The sequence below is a fragment of the Mustelus asterias genome, chromosome 10, assembly GCF_964213995.1.
Source record: "Mustelus asterias chromosome 10, sMusAst1.hap1.1, whole genome shotgun sequence".
Taxonomy (NCBI): domain Eukaryota; kingdom Metazoa; phylum Chordata; class Chondrichthyes; order Carcharhiniformes; family Triakidae; genus Mustelus; species Mustelus asterias.
In genome coordinates this window covers 4,512,914-4,529,568 of record NC_135810.1, presented here as the reverse complement: position 1 = coordinate 4,529,568, position 16,655 = coordinate 4,512,914, and the positions used below count along the sequence as shown (strand labels likewise).

The window sequence follows — 16,655 nt, the reverse complement described above, 5'->3', positions numbered from 1 at the left end:
TCTTTTCCCATAGCCCTCAAAATGTCCCCCCTTCAACCACGGTCGCACAGTGATTAGCGCTGCTGCCTCACAGCGCCAGGGACCCAGGTTCAATTCCGGCCTTGGGTCATTGTCTGTGTGGAGTTTGCACGTTCTTCCCGTGTCTGCATGGGTTTCCTCCGGGTTTCCAAAGATGTGCAGGTTAGGTGAATTAGCTATGGAAAATTTTTCTGACAGAAATGTGTTGGTTGGAGTGATTAGTGGGGTAAATACGTGGGATTATGCCAACTGAGCCTAGGTGCTCTGTTGGAGAGTTGGCACAGACTTGATGGGCCAAATGGCCTCCTTCTGTACTGCAGGGATTCTATTCTATGAACCATTTGTCCAATTCCTTCTTAAAAAAATAGTATCAAATCTGCTTCCATCACCTTTTTGGGCAAAGCATTCCACATCACAACAACAGACTGTGTAAAAAAGAAATCTCCCCATCACCTACAAAAGGAAGGAAGGATGTGCTGGACTTGGAGAGGGGAGGTTCACGAGAATGATCTTGGGAATGATAAAGACTCTGGGTCTGTACTCGATGGAGTTCAGAAGGATGAGGGGGATCTCATGGAAACTTACAGAACACCGAAAGGCCTGGATAGAGTGGTTGTGGGGAAGATGTTTCCATTAGTCGAAGAGACTCGGATCCGAGGGCACGGCCTCAGAGCAAAGGGACCACCCTTTCGAACTGAAATGAGGAGGAATTTCTTCAGCCAGAGAGTGGTGAATCTGTGGAATTCATTGCCACAGAAGGCTGTGGAGGCCGGGTCATTGAGTGTATTTAAGACAGAGATAGATAGATTCTTGATTGGTAAGGGGATCAAAGGTTATGGGGAAAAGGTGGAAGAATGGGGTTGAGAAATGATTGAATGGCTGGGTAGACTCGATGGGCTGAATGGCCTAATTCTGCTCCTATATCATATGGTCTGATGGACTGATTCGTTCAAGCTTGTAGCTCTGAAACAGTTGCTTGGCATGGTATTAAAAGGAGTTGACTTTTGCATAGTCCGTTTGGAAAGATTGAGGATACCAGATTGCTTCACACCCCGAGGGAATATGTCTCATCTTTCCTCTGGATTTTCCACCAATTTGTCCCCTCTGGCAGCTTCTCCTTATTTACTCCATCAATGTTTGTGAAAACCATTCTTAAAAATCCTCCTTCTACTCTAAGGAGAAGAATCCTAACTTGTCCAGCCTCATCCCTCGTACCCTTCCAGTAACAAATTTCTCATTCAGCCATCTGATCAAATGGTGGAGCAGGCTTGATGGGCTGAATGGCCTCGTCCTATTTCTTAAGATCTTAAATCGTCTCTGCACCCTCTACAAAGCCTGGACATCCTTCCTAAACTGCGGTGCCCAAAATATACCATATTCCTGCTGAGGCCTAACCAGTGATTATAACGGCTTTAGCAAAACTTCCTTGTTTTTGTACTCTATGCCTCTATTTATAGTTTGCGTACACACACACAAACACAGACACACCCATGTACGCTCGCACATGCTTCCATACTCCTGCATACATACACAAACACACAATCACTCCCCATGCACCCATCCCCACACACACATGCAATCACACATGCACCTGCGCGCACCCACCCATATCACAGAATCCCGACAGTGCAGACGAAGGTCATTCGGCCCATCGAATCGGCACCGACTCTCCAATAGAGCATCTTACCCAGGCCCTATCCTTATAACCCCACGTATTTACCCCACTAATCCCCCTAACCTACACATTTTGGGACACTAAGGAACAATCTAGCACGGCCAATCCACCTAACATCTTCGGAGTGTGGGAGGAAACCGGAACACCCGGAGGAAACCCACGCAGACACGGGGAGAATGTGCAAACTCCACACAGACAGTGACCCGAGGCCAGAATTGAACCCAGGTCCCTGGCGCTGTGAGGCAACAGTGCTAACCACTGTGCCACGTGCCACCCTATCTATTTTTGGTGCGTATGTACACATATGCACGCGCGCGCACACAAACTTGTTTACATTGCCTCTCCTCATCCTTTCTTGCAGAGTGTATTTTTTTATTCATTCACAGGATATGGGTGTCACTGGCTGGGCCAGCATTTATTGCCCATCCCTGAGGGGATTTAAGAGTAAACCACATTGCTGTGGCTCTGGAGTCACATGTAGACCAGGGAAAGGACAACAGATTTCCTTCCCAAAAGGAGAGGTGACGGCTTAGTGGTATTATCGCTCGACAATTAATCCAGAAACTCAACTAAATGTTCTGGGGACCCGGGTTCGAATCCCGTCACGGCAGCTGGTGGAATTTGAATTCAATAAAAAAAATGTCTGGAATTAAGAATCCACTGATGACCATGAAACCATTGTCGATTGTCGGAAAAACCCATCTGGTTCACTAACGTCCTTTAGGGAAGGAAATCTGCCACCCTTACCTAGTCTGGCCTACATGTGACTCCAGAGCCACAGCAATATGATTGACTCACAACTGCCATCCAAGGGCAACTAGGGATGGGCAATAAAAATGCTGGTCAGCCGGCGACACCCATGTCCCACGAATGAATAAAAAATAATTAGTGAACCAGATGGGTTTTTACGACATTGGTCATTGTCAGACTTTTAATTTCACCATCCACCATGGTGGGATTCGAACTCGGGTCCCCAGAGTATTACCCTGGGTTTCTGGATTACTAGTTCAGTGACAATACCACGAGGCCACCTCCCCTGTGTCACTTCACACAAATAAAAAGAAATTGCAAATATTTGGAAGATTGAAGTTAATTCATGGATCTGTCAATTAGCAAAGTGATCTTCCTGTCATTTTTTTCACTCTTAAGTCTCTTGACAATAGATGGAAGCAGAGTTTTCATCCTTTGTAAAAAGGGGGAAATTCTGTCGACAGACTCGGTCAATAGAAGATAAAAATAGCTTTATTTTTAACAAGGCCCCTTTGTCCCTGTGTTAAGGGAGTGGCTATCACAAATAAAAGCTTACAAAACTCTTTCATCCACAAACCTTAGAGATTATCAGATCATGAAAAACACACGGTAAAATGAGCACTTTAATCCCCTGTGGACTGACTCAGTAACTCACCTCCTCTCTCAGCCCAGCTCAATAGGCAGCTCTCTCACTCGAGGTTGTAACAAGGTTCTGAGATTTCTCGGGAGCAGAGAAGACAGAGCGGCAACCTGATCGAGGTGTACAAGATTATGAGGGACATGGACAGAGTGGATAGAGAGCAACTGTTCTCTTCAGTTGAAGGGTCAGTCACGAGGGGACATAGGTTCAAGGTGAGGGGGAGGAGGTTCAGGGGGCGATGTGAGGAGAAACGTTTTTACTCAGAGGATGGTGACGGTGTGGAATGCGCTGCCTGGGAGGGTGGCGGAGGCAGGTTGCCTCACATCCTTTAAAAAGTATCAGGGTGAGCACTTGGCACATCATAACATTCAGGGCTATGGGCCAAGTGCTGGCCAATGGGATTAGGTGGGAGTTTAGGTGTTTCTAATGTGTCGGTGCAGACTCGATGGGCCTCCTCTGCACTGGATGATTCTATGAGTTCAAATCTCACTTGAGATGCTAAAACTCAAAAACATCTGGAATTAAGAATCTACTGATGACCATGAAACCATTATCGAAAAAACCCATCTGGTTAACTAATGTTTTTTAGGGAAGGAAATCTGCCGTCCTTACCCGGTCTGGCCTACATGTGACTCCAGATCCACAGCAATGTGGTTGACTCTCAAGTGCCCTCCAAGGGTAACTAGGGATGGGCAATAAATGCTGGCCAGCCAGCGACGCCCATGTCCCACGAATGAGTAAAAAACATAGAGGCTGACACCTGATACCCGCACGCGAGGGAGTGCTGCACTGTCAGAGGTACCTGCTTCCAGATGCTAAACCAATTTCTCAACTACTCTCTCAGGTAGATGAAAAACATTACATAGGCAATATTTCGTAGAGGTGCAGGGACCAGTGTCCTAGCCAATTTATCTTTCAATTGGACATCACAAACCAATAGTTACCTGGTCATTATCACAGTACAGTTTACGGGATCTTGCTGTGCAGAGAATGATTGCTGTATTTTTGACCTTATAACGCTGACTATACTTCAAAAGTACTTCATTGGCTGTAAAGCGTTTTGGGACATGCTGAGGTTGTGAAAGGTGCTACATAAATGCAAGTCTTTCTTTCTAAATACACATAGAAACAACAAAGATATTTTTGCCTCGAATGCAATGTAACAGCATTGCAATGCGGTATTTCAAACCAGACTGAAAAGTAGGTGTTCCATTGAGGTTTCTACAACATTCTCCCCGTGTCTGCGTGGGTTTCCTCCGGGTGCTCTGGTTTCCTCCCAAAGTCTAAAGATGTGCTGGTTAGGTGGGGTTGGCCATGCTAAATTGCCCTTCAGTGCCCAAGATGTGTAGATTAGGGACATTGGCCATGGGAAATGTATGGAGCTACGGGGATAGGATAGGGAAGAGAACCTATGTAAGATACTTTGTCAGAGAGTTGATGCAGACTCGATGGGCCAAATGGCCTCCTTCTGCAATGTAGGGATTCCGTGAACAGAAGGAGGCCATTCAGCTTATCATGATGACACCATCCGTAGCAACTCAAAATTAATCCATCTGCCATATTGTCTCCCACAATTCTGCTCTCTCTAAACTCCATCTATACTTCTTCGAGGAGACACAGTGATCTCTGCTTCAACTCTCCACACACCCCAGCACCCTATTCACCATCTTCCTAATCCCCACACCTCAGACCAAGTCCAAATTCTCTCTCGAAACAGGACCCAGGACCGCCGACAATGATACGGAGGTAACAGCCATTCACCCATCCAAACTATCTTTAACCCTTTGTTTGCATGTGATCTTTGAGCATCATTTCTGATGAGGTTACACACGGTAGCACAGTGGTTAGCACTGCTGCCTCACAGCACCAGGGACCTGGGTTCAATTCCCTGGTCACTGTCTGTGCGGAGTTTGCACATTCTCCGTGTCTGCGTGGGTTTCCTTCAGGTGCTCTGGTTTCCACCCACAGTCCAAAGATGTGCTGGTTAGATGGATTGGCCCAAAACAGGTGCCGGTGTGTGGTGACTATGGGAATTTCACAGTAACTTCATTGCAGTGTTAAGGTAAGCCTACTTGTGACTAATAAATGAACTTTAAAAAATGAGAAGGGCAAAACACACTCAATTGCCATATTCCACTTTGAGCTGTAAAACTACAGAATATCCACAAGGTTTAAGATTCACCGAGGGCCTGAACTCTCTACACAGTCTGAGCGCTGCTTTGTGTCAGGGCCAGTGGACTGTGTGTGACCCCCACCCCTTACCAATTGCTGCCATTTTGGCTCAGCCTCTCACACACCCACTCACCCTTTCCCTGCCCGACTCTCTCTAAACTGCAAGGTGTGGGTTGGAGCTGATACCAGTGTAACACTCTGTGGGGGGACTCTTGCTCTCAATTCACTCCAGAGTCAATATGGATGGAACAGCTTTCAATTGATAGAGAAATGGAAGCTGCTTTGAGACGATATTAACGCTTGTTAATGCGAGGACTCCCGTAGCAGCAACATACCTGTGACCAGCAATAAACCTAAAGGCGAAAACACTTCAAAGATATAACAGAGGGATAAATAAGTGGATCAGCAAGATAAGTGGGACCTCTCAAAGGGTGGCAGCAGTTTGGAACTTTCTCCCACAATCTGTCACCGAAACAGAGACAACTGGCCAGCAGGTGAACTGGCTCTTCAAAGCACCCCAAGAAGCCCGCAAACAAAATCAAGAATGGGGGCAACAAATGAAAGAAATGTCACCCTCCATCACCAAATGTGGCAGTGAGAGAACAAGGGACATGTGTTCCAGCTCCCGGCGCAGGCCGTGATGTCTGTGTGTTGGGAGCCACCACAAGCATTGAATACAGGAGTTGGGACGACGTGTTGAAGTTGTATAAGACATTGGTACGGCCACACTTGGAATACTGTGTACAGTCCTGGCCACCCTATGATAGAAAGGATATTATTAAACTAGAAAGAGTGCAGAAAAGATTTACTAGGATGCTACTGGGACTTGATGGTTTGAGTTATAAGGAGAGGCTGGATAGACTGGGACTTTTTTCTCTGGAGCGTAGGAGGCTGAGGGGTGATCTTAGAGGTCTGTAAAATAATGAGAGGCATGGATCAGCTAGATAGTCAATATCTTTTCCCAAAGGTAGGGGAGTCTAAAACTAGAGGGCACAGGTTTAAGGTGAGAGGGGAGAGATACAAAAGGATCCAGAAGGGCAGTCTTTTCACACAGAGGGTGCTGAGTGTCTGGAACAAGCTGCCAGAGGTAGTTGTAGAGGCGGGTACAATTTTTTTTTAAAAAGCATGGGTAAGATAGGTATAGAGGGATATGGGCCAAACATGGGCAATTGGGACTAGCTTAGTGGTTTAAAAAAAAGGGCGGCATGGACAAGTTGAGCCAAAGGGCCTGTTTTTTTTAATACTTTTCCAATTCAATCAAATCAAGTCCAATTCAGAGTCTCAACAAGTTGAGACATTTCAGATCCAGGCTGACAAGACAGGGCGAGCGACCAAACCACCCTGTCCTGGGCCTGATCTACATGAGCCAAGCTGATTGGAGAAGGGGGAGGTTCCTCCTCCAAGACTTGAGCTCATTTGCATCTTAGCCAAAAGGCCGAGATGCCGCTTTTAAAAATTGCTTCATATGAAACATATGAAGCCTCAGCGTAACCCAATGACCCCAACCAAGTGCGGCCAACAATGGGGTGCCGACCATACACTTGATCTTAGCCAAAAGGCCGAGGGCCTGTTTCCATGCTGTAAATGCCTTTGACAATTATAACCTCAAGCCAGGGGCCAGGAGCAGAATGGTGCGGCTGTGAAGACTAAACGCATGTGTGAATAAAACATCCACATCAGAATCCCTGTCAGCAAAGTATCTCAAAGCTGTCAGCCTCATCACTTCCAAACTATTCATCTGGAAGTTCACATTCTTGAACCCACTTATCTTGCTGATCCACTTATTTATCCCTCTGTTATATCTTTGAAGTGTTTTAGCCTTTAGGTTTATTGCTGGTCACAGGTATGTTGCTGCTAAGGGAATCCTCGCATTAACGAGCTTTAATATCGTCTCAAAGCAGCTTCCATTTCTCTATCAATTGAAAGCTGTTCCATCCATATTGACTCTGGAGTGAATTGAGAGCAAGAGTCCCCTCACAGAGTGTTATACTGGTTTCAGCTTCAGTTTATAGAGAATCAACTCGAGTTTACTGAGAGGATTGAGTTTACTGTGTAAACATAGCCTGTGTTTTGGGGGAAATACTGACAAATCAAAAGGCTTGTTTCTCAATGTAAAGTTTAAAGTTTATTTATTGTTACAAGTCGGCTTACATTAACACTGCAATGAAAATCCCCTAGTCACCGCACTCCGGCGCCTGTTCAGGTACACTGAGGGAGAATTTAGCACGGCCAATCCACCTAACCAGCACATCTTTCAGACTGTGGGAGGAAACCGGAGCACCCGGAGGAAACCCACACAGACACGGGGAGAACGTGCAGACTCCACACAGTGACCCAAGCCGGGAATCGAACACAGCTCCCTGGCATTGTGAGGCAGCAGTGCTAACCACTGTGCCACCATGCCGTCCTTCATACAGGAAAGTAATATGTGGGGTATCAGAACATATATGGCTTTGAGAGGCAACACGTTAAGATGTTTTGTATTTGACACTGGGTTCAGTTCTTGACAAGGACAGGAGCAACGTGAGCACATTACTCAGACGGTGCCCAGAGACCGGAATTAACGACCAAGAGACAAAAATTCCCTTCTCGCAAATCCACTTCAACACAATTAATAAAATAACCAGATCAAATAAATATCTGATGCACTCATGATCTTTAGTTCAAGAGATTATCCTCAGCTGGTCTGGACGTGACTCCAGACACAGTGTCATTGTCTCTTAAACAGCCTCTGAAATGGCCCAGCGAGCCACTCAGTTGCATTCAAGAGGGCAGCTCACCATGAGTGGATAATTCGAGTTGGAGAACCACACACTGAAGTAGGTGATAGTAAATCATTTACAGCTGAACTATGGGGTGGTTTGTGGCCTATGTGGTGCTGATGGATCAAGAACTTGATCCAGGGAAGAGGTCAGGAAGAGGCCATTTGGACCATAAACATGGTCCAGAATTGAGAGAGATTTGTGACCCAACTCCTTTGCCCTGCGTCCCTTAATAACAAAATTCTATCAATTGCAAAAGCGACATTTACACTTGATCTGGGGTCAAAATCTGTCTATATTATTTAAACCGGGCTCCTTTGAGCTTTTTTTATGTTAAGTTTATTTATTAGTGTCACAGGTAGGCTTACATTAACTCCACAATGAAGTTACTGTGAAAACCCCCTAGTTGCCACACTCCGGCGCCTGTTCGGGGACACTGAGGGAGAATTTAGCATGGCCAATGCACCTACCCAACATGTCGTTGGACTGTGGGAGGAAACCGGAGCACCCGGAGGAAACCCATGCAGACACGGGGAGAACGTGCAGACTCCACACAGACAAGCCTGGAATCGAACCCGGGTCCCTGGTGCTGTGAGGCAGCAGTGCTAACCACTGGGCCACCGTGAGACTTTTTTGAGGGGTGACCTTTTGATGTTTGGAGACTCCTGGCGGGATATTACAGCATCGCTCGGGCGAGATCGTAAAATCCCACCCAAGGCCAACGGAGATTTCCGTCCGGGGCGGGCGAGGTGGTAGAGTGTCAAAGAACACAGAGCAAAGAAAATTACAGCACAGGAACAGGCCCTTCGGCCCTCCAAGCTTCACCGACAATGCTATCCGACTGAACTAAAACCCCCTACGCTTCTGGGGACCACATCCCTCCATTCCCACTCTATTTCATTCTCACTCACCCGTTAGACAATGCAGCAACATCACCTTCAATATTTCCACTGGATCTTTCTCTGCGTTCCCTTCCTTAGACAGGCAAGATAGCAGAAAAACCACAACGGGAAGACTCTGTAATGTATCGCAGCTTCATCCAGTCCCTTGCCAGGGACTGGTCAGGTTAATGTATCAATGCTATAAATGTCGCAGGAACATTGGATCAGGCCATTCAGCCCTTCACGCCTGCTCCCGCCATTTGATAAGATCATGGGGGCGATCTGATTGTGGTCCCAACATCACTTTCCTGTCTGCCCCCTCCCCCCCACCAATCACTCCCTTGTCGATCAAGAACCCAGCCTCAAACACAGTGAGGCCCAGACAAACATCCCTCTGATAAGACTCACCAAGTTAGACACAGTTACAACAAAAGGCAGCAAAAGCCTCTCCCGCCCACTCTGAGCAACAACATCAGGATATACAAGAGAATATTCAGCCATCCTGGGGCCTCGGAGCTGCAAGAAACAGCTGGCTCTCACAGCCAAATGGACGGCAGTTTTATCTTTTTGGCATATGTGCTCGCTCGGAGTCAGATGGCCTAACTATACAAGTTTCTATTGTAACACCAACAATTCTACAATGAAAAGAGAAATCCTGGCAGGATGTGGTGGCTCCTTGATGTGAAGGAAAGATGCAGGACTTTGGCCTTGAACCTTTTCCAACTGCTCCAACTCCCAGGTGAAACTTCAACATTTCTGGGACACTTGTAAACATAAAACTTGTACAATTTCCTCTCATCGACTTTCAAAAACAGCCGCTCATCTGGCCAAGGGAAATTACTTCTCAACGTTTAGCAACAGCAGGTCGGGCATTTATCCCAATCAGACAGCAGATTGTACAACAAGACCTGTATTTGTATAGCGCCTTTCATTTGCTGGATTTGCATGGGAGAGATGTGAAGGTCTTTTTCACCTTCGCGGTAATTACATCAAGTTCGGCATGGGGTAGAATTCTCTTCCCAGAGATCAGTGGAGGCTGGATTATTGAATATGTTCAAGACTGTAGAGATTTTACACTGACAAGGAAATCGAGGGCTACAGGGGTGATGGGGAGCAGGCAGGAAAGTGGAGTTGAGGCCGCAATTAGATGGAGCAGGCTCAAGGGGCCGAATGGCCTGTTCCTATTGCTTATGTTTCTTATGAGCACAATCGGCACAGTGGTTAGCACTGCTGCCTCACAGCACCAGGGACCCGGGTTCGATTTCCGGCTTGGGTCACTGTCTGTGTGGAGTCTGCACGTTCTCCCCGTGTCTGCATGGGTTTCCTCCGGGTGCTCCAGTTTCCTCCCACACTCCAAAAATGTGTGGATCAAGTGGATTGGCCATGCGAAACTGCCCTTTAGTGTCAGGGGGACGAGCAGGTAAATGCATGGGGTTGTGGGGATAGGGCCTGTGGTCGGTGCAGACTTGATGGGCCGAATGGCCTTCTTCTGCACTGTAGGAATTCTATAACAAATATGATTGGACTTTATCTTTAAAAAAGTGAAGAAATGAGGCTTCTCATTTACCAAACACCCCAAAGCTTCCACTACAAGTGACTTACACCTGAATTGTAACGACTGTTTGATATGCAACCTGTTCCCATCAAATAATTTCAAAGTGCCATCACTGTTTCAATGCAGAAAGTGCAGCAACCAATTTGTACATAGCAAGCTCCCACTCAACAGCATATTGTGATCATCACCAGATCATCTGTGTTTGTGACGATGATTAAGGGATGAAAATTGACCAAATTCTCAGGGATAATTCCGCTACTCTTTTTCACAATAGTGCCACAGAACACTTCACATTCACAAGCGGGTAAATGGAGCCTCAGTTTAACATCTCATCCAAAGGACAGCACCTCCGACAGTGCAGCACTCTCAAGGTGTTACATGGGAATGTCAGCTGAGCTCAGGTCCTGGAGGAGAACTTGAACCCATAACCTTCGGAGTCTGAAGCAAGACAGAGTCCAGCCACTGAGCCACAGCAAGGGATGAGATATCTGCTTTTATCTGGTGATGTTGGCTGACGGAACCCACACTGGCCACAGTAGCAAAGAGAACTCGCCTGCTCTTCGAAACAGTGCCATAAGATGGTGTGAGGGAGGTTGCAAGTCCTTGACTGACTGCTCTGTCAAAATAACCTTCTCACTGCAGAGGCGATAAACACTCGCAACTGAACTACAGCAGAGACACACACAAGTAGGTGCCTTTGACAGGAGTTAAGCTTTCACCAGTAAACATGTATAATAAGAGGGCTTAGCACATTAAGCACACATGGCCTCCTCCACATGGCTTTTCTTTTACAAGCCTAAGTTAAAAGTGTGTCAACATCTGTGGATAAAATGCCAGCAACATTTCCTTGTGACCTCTTCCCTGACTTTGTCATAAAAAACCTCAATTGCCTCATGATTTCAGGGCAACAAGTCACAGAAGTAACCCTTTTCTTCAAATTGCGTCTCGTTCTTTTCCTGCAAGTATCTTTCTAAACCGAAATACTCCTAGCTGACCTCTGACCTTCAACCTTCCGTGAACCTGAGGCCACCCAAAACTCTTCCTCCCTTCTCATCGTTTGCACCAAGTTTTCTCTATTCATCACCCCGTGCTCACTGACCCACACACGGTTAAGCCACACCTAGATTTTTAAATTTTCATCCTTTCTTCCAAATCCCTCCCTATCTCTGTAACTCTTTCGAGGGTGGCACGGTGGCACAGTGGTTAGCACTGCTGCCTCCCAGCGCCAGGGACCCGGGTTCGACTCCCGGCTTGGGTCACTGTCTGCGTGGAGTTTGCATCTTCTCCCTGTGCCTGCGTGGGTTTCCTCCGGGTGCTCCGGTTTCCTCCCACAGTCCGAAAGATGTGCGGGTTAGATGGATTGGCCGTGCTAAATTGCCCCGTACGGCAAGGTGAGGTTAGGTGAATTAGCCATGGTAAATGCGCAGGTTACGGTGATTGGATAGGGTGTGGGCCTGAGGGAGATGCTCTTTGGGAGATTTGGTGCAGACTCGATGGGCTGAATGGCCTCCTTCTGCACTGTAGGGATTGTGTGGTGTAATAGTATTGTTCAGTCCATACACAGGCTGCAATTCAGTATTGAGTTACGTGGCACTCTGGATGTTGTGTATGACACTTGCATGAACATATAGCTCTGAAATCATCTTGGAAGCTTTTTGAATATAAATCATTATTTAATAATGTTTATTTTAATTTAGTGTTTGGTTACAGTGAGCAAGTTGCCTTTATTACAGTCAGATCACAGTGGCTCCTAAACAAAGTCACATCTGGAGGCCATTCAGCCCCATCAAGCATGTTCTGTCAGGTTAATCAGGTTATGCTGATCTGCATCTTAACTCCATTTACTTCCCTTGGTTCTGTAACCCTTAGTACCCTGACTGAACAACAAACTATCGGTCTCAGTTTGGATATGTTCTATTGACCCCCAGCCTCAAGTGGGGTTGGGGAGGGGGAGATAGTTCCAGATTTCCACTCCCCTCTGTGTGACTAAGCACTTCCTGACATCACCCCTGAACAGCCTGGTTCCAATTTTAAGGTTCTGTCCCCCTTGTTCTGGACTTTTTTTGTATTCATTTGTGGGACATGGGCGTCGCTGGCTGGCCAGCATTTATTGCCCATCCCTAGTTGCCCTTGGAGGGCAGTTGAGAATCAACCACATTGCTGTGGATCTGGAGTCACATGTAGGTCAGACGAGGTAAGGATGGCAGATTTCCTTCCCTAAAGGACATTAGTGAACCAGATGGGTTTTTCTGACAATCAACAATGGTTTCATGGTCATCAGTAGATTCTTAATTCCAGATTTTTTAAAATCGAATTCAAATTCCACCAGCTACCGCGATGGGATTCGAACCCGGGTCCCCAGAACACTAGCTGAGTTTTGGATTAATAGGCTAGCGATAAGAGCACTAGGTCAATGCCTTCCCCATCAAAGGAAACAGTTTCTCTCTATCAAGACAATAAAATCCTTTAATCATCTGAAACACCGCAATTAGATCACTCCTTCATTTTCTATCGTTAAGTGAGTACGAGGCTAGTCTATCTAACTGTACCCTCACACTTTAATCTTGTTAGCAACAGTATCATTTTGACAGAGTACAAGAATGAGATAGAGAATCTGGTGAACTGGTGCGGCAAGAAAATAATCTCTCTCTCAATGTCAACAAAACGAAGGAGACTGTCATCGACTTCAGGAAGCGTAAAGGTGAACATGCCCCTGTCGACATCTACAGGGATGAAATAGAAAGGGTCGAGAGCTTCAAGTTTTTAGGTGTCTAGATCACCAATAACCTGTCCTGGTCCCCCCATGCCGACACTATAGTTAAGAAAGCCCACAAACGCCTCTACTTTCTCAGAAGACGAAGGAAATTTGGCATGTCCGCTATGCCTCTCACCAACTTTTACAGATGCACCATAGAAAGCATTCTTTCTGGTTGTATCACAGCTTGGTATGGCTCCTGCTCTGCCCAAGACCGCAACGAACTCCAAAAGGTCGTGAATGTAGCCCAATCCATTACACAAACCAGCCCCCCATCCATTGACTCGGTCTACACTTCCCATTGCCTCAGAAAAGCAGCCGGCATAATGAAGGACCCAACGCACCCCGGACATTCTCTCTTTCACCTTCTTTCTTCAGGAAAAAGATACAAAAGTCTGAGGTCACATACCAACCGACTCAAGAACAGCTTCTTCCCTGCTGCTGTCAGACTTTTGAATGGGCTTACCTTGCATTAAGTTGATCTTTCTCTACATCCTAGCTATGACTGTAACACTACATTCTGCACTCTCTCATTTCCTTCTCTATGAACAGTATGTTTTGTCTGTATAGCGCACAAGAAATAATACTTTTCACTGTATCCCAATACACGTGACAATAATAAATCAAATCAAATCCTTCCTCAGTTGCAGTGCTCAGAACTGAATACATAATCTATTGCAACAAAAATGAAAAAGCACGAGGAACATTAATAGGTTAATAATCACCTGGAAATCATCATTGGGGAAAAGCAGCATGTCCCGTAAAGGATCACTGATGATTTGTGCTTTCTTCTGTAATAAGACATTCTCGTAGTCGATTGGTTCAATATCTTTTGGTTTAGCCTGGAAGGAAATCACACAAAACAAAATGTTCAGGTCCAAAGGTTTTACTGTTCTCACATTGCCAAAGTGTTGAGTTCTTAGCATTCCAACAACTCGCGTTGGTCAGCACTACAATTCTTCATGGTGGAACAGCAACAGAGCAAATGTCCCTTGTCACACAGTCAGTAACAGCGACCTAGCCCAGATCACCATTTGAAACAGGGCAGCTGTATATTCCTTCAGGGCCGCAGCCCAGTTCACTGACACAGACACCAAAACTCTTCACAATACTCCAGGTGCAGTCCCACCAAGAGCCTGTCCAATTGCAGCAAGACATCTTCACTCCTGCACTCAAACCCCCTTGTGATGAAGGTCAATACACCATTTGCCTTCTTAATTGCTTCCTGTGCCTGTGTGTGCCAGCTGGTAGTGACTTATGAACACGGACACCACTTTGGACATCAACCCTTCCCAATCTCTCATCGTTGAAGAAATACTCTGCCTTTACCAAAGTGGGTAACATCACACTTACTCACATTATATTTTATCTATTATGTTCTTGGCAAGTGAAAAGCCTGGCACAGGATAGAAACATGAAAAGATTATTTTGGCCGACCTCTGAATAGAACACCCGTGATGATTGTGAAGCCTGAATTACACAGTGAGCTGCAAAAGCAATAACACACACGCTCACGGGGGCACACACAGGCACGCGCGCGCACACAGGCGCACATAGGCACGCGGGCGCACACACGCAGAGTAAGGATGACTGATTTCATTCCCTAAGGGACATTAGTGAACCCAATGGGTTTTTACATCAATGGTTATCAATAGACTTTATTATTGAATTCAAATTTCACCATCTGCTCCGGGGGATTCAAACCCGAGTCTCCGGGTCTTGTCTGGAGTCTCTGGATTACTAGCCCAGTGACAATATCACAATGCCACTGCCTACCCTGGAGGAGTCAAAAACACCTGCTCAGTTCTTTCTCCCAAAGAGTCATGTTCGACTGCATACACGAACCTGTCCTCTCTCCACAGATGCTGCCGGTGAAGATTTGCAGCAATTCCTGTTTTTATTTCAGATTTCCAGCGTCTGCAGTGCTTTAGTTTCACTTCAGATTTACAATTAACTGGCCCAGCATCCTCGGCCAATTGCAAAGGACTATTGGGGCATCACAGTGGCACAGTGGTTAGCACTGCTGCCTCACAGCTCCAGGGGCCCGGGTTCGATTCCAGCCTCGGGTGGCTGTCTCTCTGGAGTCTGCACATTCTCCCCATGTCTGCATGGGTTTCCTCCGGGTGCTCCAGTTTCCTCCCACAGTCTGAAAGATGTGCTGGTTATGTTGATTGGCCATGCTAAATTGCCCCTTAGTGTCCCGGGATGCGTAGGTTGGAAGGAGTAGCAGGGTAACTATGTAGGATTAAGGGGATGGGGCCTGGGTGGGATTGTGGTTGGTGCAGACTCGATGGGCCAAATGGCCTTCTTCTGCACTGTAGGGATTCTATGATTTGGGGCGAGATTCAGTGACCAGTGTCCTTCCAGCTAATTTATCAGTTCCCCATTAATACCCTATAAACTTCAATCAAATCTCCCCTCCAGGGCCTGGTTCGGCACAGCTGCAAAGATCAGAATGGCTAAACACTTGTTTATCAATAGCTCAGAGGCGGATACAGAACGCTGTCAACTCCAAAACGTCAGATGGTAAGATCATCGTTGCGGACAATAGCTGGGTGTGGATCTGTTCATACTTGGCTGCACCATTTCCTACTCCCGCCTCGGGGACTTCCATCTGCACAATGCAGCTGAGGTAATGTCAAGCTCCAAGCCAGAGCTAATCGCAACCCGAATGACAAAAGTACAAAAGCGACTCAGGACTTCACATGTTGCAACACTTGAAACAAGTCATTCTGTTCAAGAGGCCTGCCCATTGTCCTGGGAAAGGCCAGCAATCACCCCTCACAAAACCATTCCAGTAGTTTAGCAGCAATCAGATTTAAAACCCTCCCGAAACGTGTTCCCGTAAAAAGGAAAGTTGAGAGAGAACATTTCAGATTTGTTCCAAATAGTCAACAGGAGGAAGTTTTATTCATGGCAAAGTAGTTATAAAATAAAGAAGTGTTCTAGTTTGAAATTATACCAACTAGGACAGGCCCTGGTTTTACAGACACGCCCCGAAATCAGGGCAGGCGAGGCTCACAGAACGGCATTCTCCGTTGGCCTCAGGCGCGCGTGGTAAAATTCCGGCCATAGGACCCCCACAGTGCAGGAGGAGGCCATTCAGCCCATCGAACCTGCACAGACAACAATCCCACCCAAGCCCTATCCCCGTAACCCCATGTATTTACCCTGCTAATCCCCCTGACACTAGGGGCAATTTAGCACGGCTAATCCAGCTAACCTGCACGTCTTTCAGACTGTGGGAGGAAACGGGAGCACCCGGAGGAAACCCATGCAGACACGGGGAGAATGTGCAAACTCCACACGGACAGTGACCCGAGCCGGGAATCGAACCCGGCTCCCTGGCGCGGTTGCTGAAATAAAAAGCCAACGCTGGAAAAACTCTGCAGGTTTGGCAGCATCTGCAGAGAGAGAAACAAAGTCTGTGGCTGGAATTTTCTGGTC

General features: G+C 46.6%; 1 protein-coding gene across 7 annotated transcripts in view; it reads right to left on the bottom strand.

Annotated features, from left to right (window-relative positions):
• LOC144499506 (dedicator of cytokinesis protein 9-like) overlaps positions 1-16,655 on the bottom strand; it is a 359,791-nt gene that overhangs the window by 235,616 nt on the left and 107,520 nt on the right. For all 7 annotated transcript variants that reach the window (XM_078221534.1, XM_078221537.1, XM_078221538.1 and 4 more), the window contains exon 2: positions 13,934-14,050. In XM_078221534.1, coding sequence (XP_078077660.1) covers positions 13,934-14,050 — 117 coding nt within the window. The remainder of the gene's footprint in view (positions 1-13,933; positions 14,051-16,655) is intronic.